This window comes from Aptenodytes forsteri, unplaced genomic scaffold (assembly GCF_000699145.1).
Source record: "Aptenodytes forsteri isolate BGI_AS27 unplaced genomic scaffold, ASM69914v1 Scaffold84, whole genome shotgun sequence".
Lineage (NCBI taxonomy): Eukaryota > Metazoa > Chordata > Aves > Sphenisciformes > Spheniscidae > Aptenodytes > Aptenodytes forsteri.
This window is the reverse complement of record NW_008795492.1, coordinates 4,192,929-4,209,488: the sequence shown is the minus strand read 5'-3', so window position 1 is coordinate 4,209,488 and position 16,560 is coordinate 4,192,929. Positions and strand designations below refer to the sequence as shown.

General features: G+C 36.4%; 1 protein-coding gene across 1 annotated transcript in view; it reads left to right on the top strand.

Moving 5' to 3' along the window:
• The window catches only part of CLEC16A (C-type lectin domain family 16 member A), a 79,056-nt gene that overhangs the window by 47,265 nt on the left and 15,231 nt on the right, over positions 1–16,560 (top strand). The window contains 4 exon segments of the mRNA XM_019472675.1: positions 9,341–9,492; positions 10,214–10,418; positions 11,824–11,991; positions 14,893–15,039. Coding sequence (XP_019328220.1) covers positions 9,341–9,492; positions 10,214–10,418; positions 11,824–11,991; positions 14,893–15,039 — 672 coding nt within the window.

Here is a 16,560-nt window from a genome sequence, read left to right as displayed (position 1 = left end):
CCTCACTGTAATGTCACCTGTCCCTGCCTTCCCTTTAATTCTGACCCGTCAGCTCCTCATCCAGCCCCAGGCAGAGCTCCATGTACTCCAGCTGGTCACTGACATAGGGGGCAACACCCCCTCCTCATCTCCCCTGCCTGTCCTTCCTAAAGAGCCTGTATCCCTCCACCCCAACACTCCAGTCATAGGAGCCATCCCACCACGTCTCCGTGATGCCAGTAAGGTCGTAGCCTTGCAGGCATGCGCGCATCTCTAACTCCTCTTGTTTATTCCCTGTGCTACGTGCATTTGCATAGAGGCATTTAAGTTGGGCCCCTGATGAAGCTGTCTCTCTGGCTGGAGTTCCTTTGTGCTGCTCTTCAGGCGCTCTCCTGCTGTCCTGTGTTCCTCCTAGGCTCTGGGCATCTATTGCTGGCTCTGGCATCAAACTGGTAGGAGTGGGATGGATTGAGGTTCCCCTCCCCCGGCATCTCTAGTCTAAATCATCTAGATCATCATCTCTAGACTAGATCATCTAGTCTAACCCCCCTGCTCAAAATGGCGTCAACTAGAGTGAGTTGCCCAGGCCCCAGGTTGTCTTTTGAGTCCTTATCGAGGTACTTTGCAGGTCTGCTCAGTGAACATAAACTGTACACTATGGTCAGGAAAATGAAACTTAGTTCAGTGTATTTGCATAAGTAGCATTTAATTTGAACATAAACTGCCTAGGCAAATGAAAGCTTCCTTCTACAGTTTAGTAAGAGATTTCACTGTGGGTGAAAAGAAATCAAAAGAAATCTCTTCCCGCCCTCCCCCCTCCCCCCTTATTACTTCAAGTATTAAACTGTTATTTCAATGCACGAGTTTTCTTACTTTTGCTCTTCCGAGTCTCTCCCCCATCCCACTGGGGGGGTGGGGGGGGGGGGGTGAGCAAGCGGCTGTGGTACTTACTTGCCAACTGGGGTTAAACCACAACAATAACTTACTTTCAAGACTACGTTGAGTATGCTAAAAGGGATTTTTGTTTAGTTTTCTTTCCAAAGTACTGATGTTTGGGGTTTGTCTATCTCATTCCTAAGTATGTTGTCATACTTGAGGAAAAGAGACTAAGCCAAAATGTAGTGCAGGTGTATGACCAGGGACATGTCCTCTAATTTCAACTAAATGTACTTTGTGGGAACACCTAGGTAGATGCTTGATTTGTTGCATTCTTGATGCAAATGCTTCTGCATAGTCTTTCAGTTGCTTAGTCTATGAAGGCTAATGCTGTATAACAGAGTGATCTCCATTCCCAATTTCCTAAATAATGACACTTCTGTGAGTGAAATACCAGGATTTTCCAAGTTTAACAGATGCTTTGGAGGCTTTAGAGTGTACAGTTGCTAAGCTTTCTTCGGAGGTGATTAAGTGGCATTTCCTTCTCACTTCAAAAGTGAGGTATTGGCTTAAAAAGAGATTATTTCAGAGCAAGACAAGCATACTTTTCGTGATAAAAATTTAACTGTTCCCAGCCTACTGTCCTGTTACGAAGACTTACATGTAAAACAAGGTCCTTGTCGTTCCTCATGCTTCTGCAGATAATTCCTCTCAGGAAAGTTTTCTCCCCAGAAGTTTTTCTGATATGCTCTCTGGATTGTCATATTTAGGAATTCATCACAGATTCTGACCAGTTGAGAGATTTGGCAAGTGTGATTTCTCTCGCACAGAGCCTTTCCCTCTGGTGTCAGAGTACAGTAATAGTGAAATAACATAATCAGTCTAGCACTTTTCCAGTTCAATGTTGTCATCCCTCAGACGCTGAAGTTTATTTATATACAGCTTAATAAACAACATAGTTCAATTTTTTTCTCTCTGTAATGTCACAACTAGATGCCTTCTGTAAGAAGGTGTTTAACTTTTTACATTGTTTTCATAATGGCAAAGCAAACATCAGTGAATTGGATTTATTGATTTGAAAACTGATCTGTCTGAACTTTATGCCAATGTTAAAATCCAGGTACTCATTACAAGCTGAAAATGAAGCTTTCACTGGTTCTCATTTGCTGCAGAATCATGTGGTTTTTAGATAAATTGAAATGACAGCTTATTTTCCTGTATACCTCTCTAATATTTTTTATAATGCATTTAAGAGACCAAAATATCTTTTTAAAGGCATCTATTTAAATGCTTTTTATACATGTGCACACACATATATATGAGAAAGAATTACATATACGCTTATGTTAAAAAAAATGCAGTTTGAGCAAAAATAGCTAGTCATTTTAGGTTTATGCTTTGCAGAAGAGAATATCATATCTGGTTTTGTCTTCCTGCATCACTATAGGTGCTAGTAAACGCTAGTCTTGAGCATTTTCCAGATGGTCATGAAACACTGACATGAGTTTGAAGGTTCCATGACATTCTGACAAATTTTTTCACTAGCCTGCACTAGTAAGTTGGTGACTACTAGCACACATGGTACAAGAAAATGGGTTATGTTCAGCATGCTTGAAACTTGATAAGCATCTGAGAGGAAATCACATCTTTTATAAGAATTTCCAGCAGATACTCCTTTTAAATGCCAATATCCACTAGTTCCTGAATATCATCAGGAGGCAAAATTTTTTCTGGACTTAGCGGCATAACTCATTTGTAGTGTGTATGGTGTTCAAATCTTATATTTATTGGTGGTAATGTGAAAGAGTTTGTTTGTTGGTAATGTGAAAGAGCTTGATTGGACTGTTTTGCTTTTTTGCTAATAGTTAATTATTTAATGTTTTACTTGTGAATAGTGATCTTTTCTCTGTTAGATTTATAAGTACTGGTTTCAAATATTTTTAAAATACACCTGCCTGGTAGGAGCAAATGCTAGATTTGTATTTAACAACTTGGTATCTGTTTAAAAAAAAAAAACTCAAGGTATTTAAATAATTTAAAAAAAAAAACGTTGTCAGAAGTGCAGCGTGACAATGTCAAGACAATTCAAGAAAATGACACTGCAATACAGAGTCCCTCTGCCTGATAATCAGTAGTCTTGTGTTTATAGGAAAATAAGTTTTAGGAGCAAGCGTGCTTCTGCTTGGTTGAAGTACCCTTTGTGTGATTAGCTTTTATAATATGTTGTCCCTTATTTTCAGTTACTTGGAGGAGTATAGAAATAAATCTTCATATTCAGAGGAAAAAAAATTACCAAGAACAGTAATGGGGAAAAGATGTGCTCTCAAAATTCTGCAATGGCTACTAGGGTAAATGTTATTATTGTAAACGTATTTGTTAGCTACTTTCTTCCACTAGATTTTTGTTTGAGTATACTCAAACCTAGTCTGATTATTGGTTTGGTTTTTTTTCCCCACACAGTGATGGTTGTACATACTTTGTCATAAGAGTTTTTAAAGTGATTTTTAAAAGACAGATTTTTAATGAAAAAAGTATGTGGGGGAACCACAAGCCAAACCATCTTTAACATGACTTGTCCTTTGGTTTACATTCTGAAATGTGCGTCCTGGGTTTCTCCTCAACTTATCTTGCTTTCTCAATTCATGTGTATACAGTTCTGTATTTTTCCCCTCTTTCCAAGGTCATCTTAAACCTCTCTGCCTTTTTCCCGAATCTTCCTTTTTGTTCAGTAAATCTTGACACAGTTTGTCTTTTATAAAAAGTCTTCAGCATTAAAACTGTCTTTGAGACCTGTTTCTTTATCTGAAACAGGTGGTGAGAAATTCATTAAAGAAGAATTCTTCTTTTAAAGTGGTTAGTATTTCTTGCACGAAGAGAGATTTAAAGTCACTCTTAGCAGTTATTCTTGCTCTTTTCTGCTGTTCCTGATGGGAACAGTGCTCCCCTGCTCAAGAAGGGTGGTGGCATCCTGCCCTGACCAAGAGGAGGGACTAATATGTGAACTGCGATTCTGACTTTCTACTGAAAAAAAGAGAGATGGCAGACATAGTGAGAAAGTAATTCTGTTACTCTTCACAATAAACAGCCCTCTTTCAGAGAGGCTCAGAACTAATTTTAAACTGTTCAACAACATGGTCAAAACGTAGGTTGTCAAAAGCATTCTGGATAGAGAGTATGGTGCAGATAATTGTTTCACAGGACTTACATAAAATTTGAAATGGCTTTGTAAAAGCTGAGTATATTTGGGGAATATGTCATAGTTCTGTCAAGGATCGTATATTTCTCTATAAACTCATTTCGTCAAAGTGCAAAACTTTAATTGCATAGAACTTCACAGTTAAAGACTGTCATAGTAAGTAGTAAAGCAGAATATCGTACCAAATGGGCTACATGCTGTTGGGAAAACTTCTTTATGTGAAGTGGGAGGTGGTGCATTAACTATTTGCAGTCTAATGCTTATCTTGGACTGCCAGCTATGCACACAAAATGCTGAAAGTTTTCTGTAAGAGCTTTTAATGTCTGCAGATGATTTCTAGAATTGTGATGACTGTAAATTATAAAATTATTAAAGATCCAGCCCTGAGGCAGGTCGGGTACGTTTAGACCATCTCCTAAAGTAGCTGTTATATTCGTAAAGACTTCATATAATACAGTCTTTCCAAGCAAATAGTTGCCTGTGTTCATGTAATATTTTCACCTAATTTAAATCATCTTCACTGCAAGCAGCTGAAGTCTTTGAACTCTCCTTCCTAGGCTGTATTTCCTAAAAGTTGTATTTTTCTTGGAGAAAGTCCAGAGAAATCTTGGATCCATGTCTTGGAGGTGTAGTGTCCAAACTAGTTACGAGCTTCATTTTGCATGAGGAAAAATTAAGCATTGCTGTTAGTCTCAGAAATGACACTACACTTTTTTTGCAGCAGTATCACATCAGTGAGTCATTCAGTCTGTGGTTCACTTTAATCCCCAGATCAAATTTCAATAGTACTGAGGTTTACTGGGCTCGAAATTCTTTCAGCTAAATGCGGTTGGGTATCTGTAACTGTTTTATAGCATAGCTGTAAGTATTCTCGGATCAGTTCACTGGAAATGTGTTTAACCACACTTTCTCTTCTGGTTTTTTTCATAAAGGATGACTGTAGCTTATGACCCTTCAGCAGCTGTGAACTAGAAACAGTCATGTAAATGGGGTACATTCAGCTGTATAAACTCAAAAGATTCCTGTAACAGTTACCTAATAAATGAGTAATTTTCCTTTCTGTTCTTTGATAAACTTTTACAGTAATGCTTTAAGTTTTTGTCAGATCTAAAATTAAAACTTTCTGCTCTGGAAAACAACTTCTGCCCTTTGAGTTCTTTACCTTAAGTACTGCATTTTTGTAGTCAGGCAGTTGAATTTGTACAGCAGTAATTCCTAGTATTTTAATCTGCTTGCTGTTGCACTAAAAACTGTATAAATACTGGACAAAACCATGTATTTGAGAACCTCACAACTCTGTTTGGTGTTGTGGCCTATATGTTGAGAATCTCACAATAGATAATCCACAAAATTCAGCAACCTCACATTACGTATTTGGAGGGGTCCAAATCCAGTTACTTCAGGTCTTGAGAAGAATAGGGCTGTTCCAGGAATTCATATCGACTGAAATAAGTTGATGGACTAATTGGATTTGAAAGAATGAAAGAGGCAATAAATAAAGGGTCCCAAGTTAAGAAGTAACCAGAAATGTTCCAAAGTCCTGTTTTGAAACATATCTATAATTGTTGAAAGCCTTAAGGGCTCATTAACAGTTAACACTTTATGCTTATTACTGAAACTGCTTCAAAAAAAGATATCAGCTATAAAAGTTTATGCAATATAGAGAATAGGCCATATAGTACGCCCATCCTTGTTTAGTCGTAGCAACTGTTTGAGAATTAATTCCTTCTCAGTAAATAGCTATATTCATAGGGATTTTCTTGTTTCATTCTGTTTCTATGGCTTGAAAAAACCATTGCATATATCCTGTGTATTACATACAACTTCCCTGAAGCTAGTTCTGTTTGAACCAAAGTGTATTCCTAGAAAAACGTTAGTTCTTGATTAGAAACTTTGTCCCATGAAGGAACAGACTACCAATTGTGTAGTTTTGTCAGTCAATTGTTTTCACCATGGAACTGCTGCCATTTGTAGCTTTTGTCTATTAGACTTGGCCCTGTATTAAATTTCTTATCCGTTTGTACTATTTATGTGTGGATTAAAATCTTCCTGCCTGCCAGGTATTCTTTAAGTTAGTTGAATTATTAAGCTTTTTGCTTTAAAGAAAAAAAAAAAAAGGTATTTCTAATTTTCATGTCAGTTTTTCTTGTGGTGGTCTTTCAAGTTGCTTTCTGCCTGCTTCTTTAAAATTGTGTGTACTTCAGCTGGCACAGTGTTACAGTAATAAACCACTGTAAAGCAGAGTTATTACCCCATTGTGTACATTCAGAGATTGTGTCTGCCATTTCATTGTAGAAATACATTCACTTTCCTATCAACTGTAATTCCAAGTCTACTAGAAGGCTTCTGTTTTTCATTCCCTGATGTATATAACAGTATGCATTTCAAAACAATCAAATATGTTTTTATGCCTAAATTCACAGACCGGTTCAGAATAAATGACACTTGCATTATTCTTGTTTTCCCATGACTTAGAAACATCGATAATAACTTCAAGCTTTCCAGTTATAAATGAAAAGGTGGAATAATTTAGGTATTAGAAAGTAATTTCTGGAGGGATGTATTAGATCTATACCTCTGTCACCACTTCTAGATGTGTGTGTATAAAATATATACGAATACAGATACACTTTTGGATCAAAAATTTAGATAGAGCTTCTGGTGCCTTTAATATATGTTGTTATCTTTCATTGTTCAGATTACTAGAATGTCATTGGTACAATAATATTGGAGTAGGATTCTGTTGGCTAAACATAGCATACATTGCCTTTTTAGATCTCCGATGATTTTCAGCCTGGTGTTTCAGCTTCTCTAAAAAGGAATAAATCTCCCATAGGCTCCTATAGTAATATTTGCCAATCCTGTATGGATTTCTTGAGCCTTCTAGGGCATATGAGAAGGTGATAGCAATCAATCCTCATGTAACTGAATCATGTCCTGTATCTATTGTGGAAAATTAGCAGTGTTGTATTTACTGATTAAACTTGTTTTCTCAAATTTCAAAAGCTCACACTAAATTCACACTGGATTAGCGTTAATTATCCTCTTTTAATTGTATTAGGGTTCTGTATTTCCTCCCTTTCTCTCCTACCACCCAATCAATTTTGAATGGATCCTGCTGGTAAAGGGTAATTGGTAGAATCATAGAAATGTTGGTTGGAAGGGACCTCTCAGTTGGGGGGAATAAGAGGTTGGTTTTGGGAGGAGTGTTTGTTTTGGGTTTTTGAAACTTGAAAACCTTTGGTGATAGAAATTCCACAATCTTTCTGGGTAACCTGCTGTGCTGTATTATGCACAGAAGAATTTCCTCCACCTCCCAAACCATAATTTATGGCTGTTGTCCCTAGTTGTATGACCTGCCACTGCAAAGAGCTGTATGCTTCCACTTGTAGATTATATCTATCCCACAGATGTTTCTAGTATGAAATATGGTGTTAACTACTTGTTTAGATGTTTGGATAAGTAAATTTAAGTTTTACTGTTTTGTATAACCTGCAGCCTCATTCCTATCTATTTAGCTAATTCTTCTAGTTTTATTTTTAGGGTTGGTTTTTTTCCATGAGAAACTAAAGAGGAGAAACAGTCAAATATTTATACATTGTTTTAATTCAGATACTGAACACAGAGTTGAACTTTTGCTGGATTATTTTTAATGCATTGTGTAAATAATGTGAGAAATGCTACAGCTGGGTTTTCAAATGCAAGAGCACCTAACATCAGTGTTCAGTGTGTAGATATTGCGATAAGTATTAGAGATGTATTGAATTCTGTGTGTCAGAATAGCTCCCTTCAGATAGATATAAAAAAATCTGAATAAGAAGGCAGCCTTTTTGAAAGGTACTTACCTTACTGTAAATGATACCATTTATCAAACTGATTTCAGTATATAGACACATCTAAAAAATAGTATGTGAATATGGAATAGGAGGGAAAAAAAGCCTCGTACATCTTAACAGCAATTGTTGCCTATAGCATTGAACCCTCATTTTAGGAAAGGCTATTTGAACAAATAACTCCAAACTGCTGACTCTATCAATGCCTTAGCAATACAAAAGAATGCGAGTGCTGAGGAGAATGAGTGTGTTGAAAAACTATGGCTCGGGTAGAAGCAAAATATAAAATTTGTTGTTTTCAAGTCAGATGGTTTCTATCCTAAAAAAACCCCAAAACCAAAACTTAATCAAAACTATTGCAGGAAATAATTAAAATGCTGCAACTTAGCTGGTTAAATCCATCAAATTATGTGGAGTACCATCTAGAATTGCAAAGATTATGAACTTGGTAGGACAGCATGTGTGGTCATAGAATCTTTTACTTGCTATAAATTGCACTAGATGAGAGAGAGGAAAAAGACCTGTGTGTGTTAAGTATGTGAATGAAAGTATCAATTTGAAGCAAAGGAAAAAGCAATTCTAGTTAAGATTAGCAAAGGTCTGCTAGGAGGCAGCAGTGCCAGTTTATGGGGCACTCAGTAGGCTTCAGCTGATGTAAAGGAGATGGTTTAGTCACTCTTCAAGAATGATGGGTTTGAACTGGAACAGGTGCAGTGAGGAGATGCAGGAGGATCAGGGAATGGTGTATTTACTTCTTGAGATCTATAATTTGGGGCTTGTTTGAGGGGTCCTAGAGTAATGATTAAGAGAGGATATGTTTATTCAATATAAATGAATAAAATGGGTGGGTAAAGGAAAAAATGTCACCGCATTTAACAAATGTTGGCAAAAACCTGCTACAGTTTACCTGGAGAGTCCATATAGTCTTGAATTTGAAAGGCTGCCAACATTCAGAATAGTCGGGTTTCAGACCTGTAGAAATGTAACTTGTGTCAGAATGGAGCCTACGTTTATAATGAGGTAGATGTAATTGCCTGCAGTGGTGTAGGACTGTATCTGTGGTCTTTTGACAAGATTTTCTGAGGCTTCTGCTTAGAGAAATCAACACTGTTGCAGTTTCGCTCCTGAAATGAAGTGACCTTTTATACTGAAAAGTAATGAAGGTGGTAAGAGAAAGCAAGGTGCATCATAATACACATCTTATACATAACTTGTAAGATAGCTGAACCACTGTTGTTAAAATATATCCTGCCCTTTCTGTGTAACTATAAATATGATAGGGAAATGCAAAATACATATTAAAAAAACCAAACCCTTGAATAACTTTATACATGTGTTGTAAAGATGATTACACTTTTATATATTAACATTTTATGCTACATAAAACAACCAAAACCCAGAATCCTTAACTTCAGTAGCTAACTAACTTTTTTCCTTCCTTCCTTCCTTCCTTCAGATAACAGTGATCTAATTGCATGTACAGTCATAACAAAGGATGGGGGTCAAGTTCAAAGATTTCTGGCTGTGGATATTTACCAGATGAGTTTGGTTGAGCCAGATGTTGCCAGACTTGGCTGGGGAGTAGTTAAGTTTGCAGGACTTCTGCAGGTAAGAGAAGTTTTAATCTGGGTGGTTACTTTTTCTCAGCTGAAAATCTACGTTTATGTTGGATAAATAGTAATACCAATATTAGCTTATATATTGAAGCTCTGTACCGTGCTTACTTGTTTCTTCTGTTACTAGTCTTTTTTCTTGTTCCTGTCTTTTAAACTATTTCTGGTTTTCTGAAGAAGTTTACATAGCTAACTAGAAGCACACTTAAAAATGAGGTAACTTCCCCAATATATGTTTTGGGCTGTGTTCATTTGAACACTGAAATCGTATACAATTAGGATTTGAGTCCCAAGCACTTTCCTTAAGTGGCACAGTAATGAACTCTCCTAGAGTTCTGATCTTCTTACACAGGTAGGGAAGGTGACAGGTTGTAACTTCAGAGTAATCTGTGCTTATCTAATTGATTTCAAAAGCTTTAAGAAGTGTCTCTCACTTGTGTCTCTTTCTTGCCTTAGCCAACACTGTATTTCCGGAAAATTCACTCTGCTCAAATAACTTAATTAAATTTTAAACTGACTTAATCTCTACGAGTACCAATTTCTGAAGAACTAAATCCAAGGTTGTACAACTTGCATAGTCCTTTTTTTTAACACAAACTGGTTTTTTAGGAGCTTTAGTGAAGCTTTCTTAGGGTTTTCTTTCAATGTTGATATTTAATCTATAGTTTAAAAATGCTAACATTTTCATTAGCTACTTGCCTTCTGTTTATTTTTAGGATATGCAGGTGACGGGAGTGGAGGATGACAGTAGAGCTCTGAACATAATAATTCATAAGCCTGCCTCAAGTCCTCATTCTAAGCCCTTCCCTATCCTTCAAGCTACATTTATTTTTTCTGATCACATTCGCTGCATTATTGCAAAACAACGTCTTGCAAAAGGCCGTATCCAAGCTCGGCGTATGAAAATGCAGAGAATAGCAGGTGAACGGTTATTTTGACATGATTCTGAGAAAGAAGACTTGTATGTCATAGCAAGTCACTTTGTAACATAAGGATATGTTAGAAAAATCTAAGAAGTGGTGTGCCACAGAAAACTGTAAACCAGTGTCTAGTTTCCAAGCAATAGATTTTATTGGAGTAAAATATGTGTTTTCATATTTAATGATAGACACATCAAAGAAAGGATAAAAAAGAAGGAATCCTGTCTTGTTACCACTAGCTGCCAATCATTTCACAAAACTCAGCATTTCTCTTTAAATGTGGTTCAGTGATTCAAAATTCAGTGCCCTATTTAGAAAGCAGATGTTCTACTGCCTTAGGACTAAATTGGAGCTCAGCTTGCCTGAGTCCCAAGTTGGATGGTGTCCTGATGGTGTTGATGATAATGCTTAATGCTTGGATGTAGTGATGATGAGCAATCCAAAATGTTAAGTGGAGTATCAGCAGCTAGATTTCTGTGTTTGGAGGAAATGCATGCGAAGAGATGAAAGAAAGTTAATCTGAGTAAATAGCAAAGAGTGATTAAAATATTACTTGAATATTAAGTGAGTGAAGCATAAGTTGAAGCTTACCAGTAAACTGAATGAATTGATGAGTATAGAAGAGGAAATTCTGAAGTACAGGAAGGAAAATAGGTGGGCAAATTGAAAAGGACACCAGCTATCACAGTTACTTGGATTGTCCAAGAGCAATAATGAACTAATCGGAGTTGTGAAAAGCAAAGTCATAGCTGGTATTAAAATTATTGAGTTGCACAGAGAATTATTCTGATTATAAATGGCTTAAGATTTAGTGTCTTATGGTTCTGTAGGAAGCTAACTAAAAAGTTTTATGCTTTGAGTTTATAAAATAGATATGTCATACTTTTATGGCTTGCTGCATGTTAAAAAAAAATTAAAGCAACTTTGAGGTTAATACAGGTCTATTTCGATATTAAAATTTTAGGTTGAATGGTAACGCAAAGGCATTTTTGCCAGTTTAAAGCAGATTGTCTCTTTAAATGGCTTTCTGCGATGTTCAGCTGTAACTAATGAATGACTTTATTTGTACAGGGAAAAACAGAAGATTTTTTTTTTTTAAATAGCTCCTATGGTTTGTTTAATGCAAGGAGCTTACTGTAATGCTTTTTTTTCTCCTCCACTGTATTCTGAGGCTTCCTTAGTGTGGATGTGGTGTGGATAGCAATGGTAGAAAAGGTTGCCAGAAATGTTGTCTCTCTTTTTTTTCCAGTGCAATTGTAACCATAATTGAGGTAAATGCAGGCAAGTTACGTTAAACAATCTGGTTTAGTCTTAAGATCCTGAGCAAACTATCCATTTTACTTTCACCTACTCTTCCTTCTATGTATTTTTGAGTAACATAAATTATCAATTGTGATTAAACATAGCTCTCCTGGATCTTCCTGTTCAGTCTTCAACTGAAGTTATGGGTTTTGGACATGGCTCTGCAGCTACAGCCCAACACCTTCCATTTAGATTTTATGATCAATCACGGCGTGGTAGCAGTGATCCTACAGTGCAACGCTCTGTTTTTGCATCTGTTGACAAAGTTCCAGGTAAGATTAGCATTCATTATTGAGCAATTTTTGCTTTGTGATTTGTGTCTGCAAAAGCTGAACTCTAAGTATAAGTATACTCTAAGTATAAGCAATGAAAAGCTTATTGTGATATGTTTCTGAACACAACTCCAGGACGAGGCTTATGGAAAAATTTACTCCTAGAGAAACAAGTAATACCTGGGTGTGTATTCCAGGTACATTGTGAGCGATACATCCATAGCAATTTCTCCAAATTCACTGGAAGTGTCTTAATACTTTGCCTTCCTTTACAAATTTAGTTTAAATCATGTTTCACATACTCAGTATTTATGCAACACATCTGTGAGTTGTGCATAGTTCCTCCTTCAATTTGGTTATGATCATTTTCTTGCCAGTTTGTAAGAATAGCTGGGATACTGTGCACTGCTTCATTTACCTTAGAGCTAGCAAGACAGAAAAGGGCCACAGCTACTGCTAAAACATTAGCTTGGAACTGGGATTAAAGGAATAATTCTAAATTGAGCTCTTTGCTTTTTTTTGTCTCCTTATCGTCTATTTCACAAATTGACTTTTCTGTAGAGTTTTTTTTCCAGAACTTTTTTTTCCTTTTGGATTGAGTCATTTTAAAGTTGAATCTCATACTGCTTGAAAGTACTTAATTTTGCTGTATTATACAAAAAGATGCAATTTTGTTATCACTAGCTGCCAATCATTTCACAAAACTCAAGATTTCTCTAAATGTGTTTCAGTGATTCAAAATTCAAATGCCCTACTTAGAAAGCAGATGTTCTACTGCCTTACGACTAAATTGGAGCTCAACTTGTTCGAGTCCTGAGTCTGGGGAACAGAAATTATAAAAAGCATTATATATTGGGAGATATCCTGACTTGTTCAAACAGTCTAATCACAAGTGAGTTAGCAGGTCATCCCAAAGTGGGGGGTCTTCAACATATGGGGATCAACAGAGTGTGTGAAAATAATTTCTGAAGTTTTTCAGAACTGGAGTATTTTCACACTATGGGTTTTGTGCAAAAGCAAACTTTTTGTCAAGCCTGGACGTTTTATAGTGTCATTGAAAAACTTTTTTCTGATAATCTGGCAGAGGATTGACGCAAGAGTTAAGTGCTCTGACTTTCTTGATCCGAAATCTGCTGAAAGCCAGAGCATGCTTACTTGCTTTTGTCTCAGCAATGATAAACTCATTTTGTTGTTAAATGAAAATATAAGCTTTAAGAAAGTCTTAACAATCGCTGGAAAACACAAGATGTTTTAAACAACAAACAAAAATGTATTTGTCAGATATAATAGAACATGACTACTTAAGAAAAAGAAAAAAAAATTGTTAAAATAACATGCTTTTGAAACACCCAGTGGGGTTTTTTTTGTTTTGTTTCTTTTGCTCCATATTCCAGCTTCTCTTCTCAAATACAAACTACATTCTTACAAGACTGATGTTGTAAAGTGTTCTAACTCTTCCAAAGATACTCTTGTATTTCTCTTTATGTTGAGGTGAAATAACAGTCAAGTGTATGCCTTGGCATTTCTAATCTGTGACTGTCACAAGTGAATTGTGTCAACCAGACACATTGCAATATAAAAATAAGGGTGTTCATAAACACAAGCTAGTTATGTCAAATAAGTTTTTAATGTAGTATCTGTTTTGTACAAAGTTACCATATAATCATTCTCACCTGTAAAAGAAAAAATTACTAATTGTTTACTTCTACTAAATGTTCAGCATGTGTTTGCAGTGCTGCTGGACTTACTGGAGACACCTTTGTAGGCACTTATTTTAGTAGGATATGACTGAATGGCAATGTAACACATTCACCAGTAACCTAAAGAATAAATTTCAGTTGTCTTTTGGCTCATAGCATGCTTCTGCACAAAATATTTTGCACAACATATATGGAATAACTATTGCTTACTTTCTGATTCAGTGTAGTCTTATGCAACGAATGCATAATTCTGGGTACTCATGGCTTCTCATCTTGACTAAATCAATTAAATTAAATATTGCAAAGTACGTCATTCTCAGGTTATTCAGTTCTGAGATGCTGGGTTCGAGAAACCAGGGATTTGAATTCCTTCCTTGCGCTTCTTTCCCAAATTGCATACTTCCAATGGATTTCCCTGTGCCACAGGTCCTCAAAACTTTCTGAAATTGCATCTTAAAAGAGAAAGTGCATAAGTCATTGTATGTGAGGAGGGAAGGAACTAAAGTGAAGATTTTTTTTTTTAAGGCATGTCAAAGACTGAAGCAGGGGGTTGCAGAGGAAGGAGAAAGGAACAAATGCAAGGTTATGTTAGGAAATAAGAGGATGCTACAATGTAAAGAATTTGAGGAAATATTAGACTGAAAGCCTGAAGAAGACTTATTTTAAAAGTGCTGTCAGACACTGTATAGACCTTTCTAGTCTTCAGGCTGGAAAAAGTTTGACTTGTGAGAAGGTGAATCAAATCCAGTGCCAGCATTAGATTTGATTGATTAAAATTTTCTGAAGTTATCTCTGCAATAAAAAAAATGTAGTGCAGGCCTTCTATCTGAGAGTGGTTTTGTTCACTTTTGACTGAACCATTTTCCTTATCACATTAAGATCTGTGACCCATGAATTTATTGAATATATCAAAAACTGAAGAGTTTTGACATGTTTTGACTGTTTGTGCAAGCTCTAAGTTTTAAAACGTTTTGAATCCCTTAACCTCCACTTTCTTGTTCGTTGATCAGCATTTGTAGCATGTTTTCACTAAGATGCATTCAGATTTTCAGGCTTCCAAGGTGAAGGCGGGAGAGGGTGCATCCTCTGGGTCACTACACGAAATTAGCAGCACTTTGATGCAATATTTGCTCTTACCCTTTCTCAATTTGTTCATGTAGGTTAACTCTTTCAAGCTAAACTTCATTGTCCTGTTTTGCAGGCTTTGCTGTAGCGCAGTGTATAAATCAGCACAATCCCTCACCACTCTCATCACCATCACCTTCCAGTGGCAGTGGGAGTACAGGGCGCTGTGATTCAGTGACTGCAAGCTCAACATCCACTCCTTCTGCTGCACAGAGCCCATCAGGTATTAAATCATGATTTTCAGCCTAGGCACTAAGGGATGTAGAGTAGTTTATTGTAAAGTTAAGTTACTATGTTATTGGATTAAAAACAGTAGAACTTTATGGTTTTAGTTCACTTGATCGTTCAACTAAACCAGTTAAAGTAAATTGTGGTGTAAATTCTAATGATCTCTTCAGCTTTCTGGACTTCTAATAAATACTTGGCATCTTTCAGCAGTGATTTTAAGTACTGGTGAAATAATGTCCTGCTTGTCTGACTTTTCTCCTAGCACATACAATTTAAAATGTTGTTGGTTGTTTTGGTTTTTTAAACTGAAGTATTACTTTGCATAAATTTATAATGTAAACTGTTAGCCTTTCACGTAGTGGATAAGTTTATCTCCACATGAAGCGTCTTTTTTGAACTGGGTGACATTTGCTTTTGTATGTTTTTCTGATACTCATGTTAATTTGTAACAATGGGCCAAATATGAAATATTTGAAAATAGTTATTTAGGATGCTAATATTGTAAAGCTTTTGCAATAACACTCTTCTGGCTGAACACCACTAAATTTGAGGAGGCTGTTTCATTGGTGCAGAAGAAGCTGCCATATAAATAGCCTAACGGTATAACTTTCACAAATGTAGCTACCACATGTTTATGTTGGTCAGTATATTTAGTGGGTATGTTTATACTGGGACAACTTGTTGCATTAGAACGCCTTCATTCCTCCTTTTTGTGGTGCAGTATTTGTAGAGAATCTTGTAATGCTGTTTGTTCTGAGTGCAAATTATGTGTGAGGTAAAGCCTCAAGCTGGAGACTAAAGAAGTAAATCCTGAAGGGTGGGTACTGACATGCTTTCATGCTAGACCTGACCTACTCTACCTCATTTTGGTTATAAAACAATAGAGGTAACTTGATTCTCAAGACCTTTTCAAACAGCCCCCTCATTTTAACAGTCACTTCCAATGTTGATCACTCCTTGAAATGGTTGTTCTTGTTCCCCCTTCTAAGATACACCATTTTGCCTTTATTTGGAAGCCTCATGTAGATCTACTTTTTTGCAGTCCTACAGGAAATGATGCAGTCTCTGTTAGGCATTTATTGCTTTGCAGGTTTCACTGGACAGTGTCAGGAGATCAGTATATATTTTATGTCCAAAGTGACTATCCCTGCAAGAAATATTGCTGGAAAGGGTAAGCAAAGGCTGCTTATGAAGTTTCAAACTGAGGTCCTTCAAGTGCATGTAATCTGACTTCTATGAAAAACTGAGTAGATCCAGAGCACATAATTCCTCATGTAGCATAAAAAGATAGTGCTTTACTGAAGCGTAATCATAGACTGTGGTTAACAAAATTAAAATCTACTTACATGGTATGTTGGCATTTGTGTAACATAAAATTCTGTTTATTTTTCCTGCAATTTAAAAAGCCTGATGACAGGAGGCTGCTCATTGGTTTTAAAAAAAAAACCAAACAAACAAAAAAAACAACCGAGAAAAACCCAAACAAACTCTTTCCTCCCCACCCCCCCCCCACAAA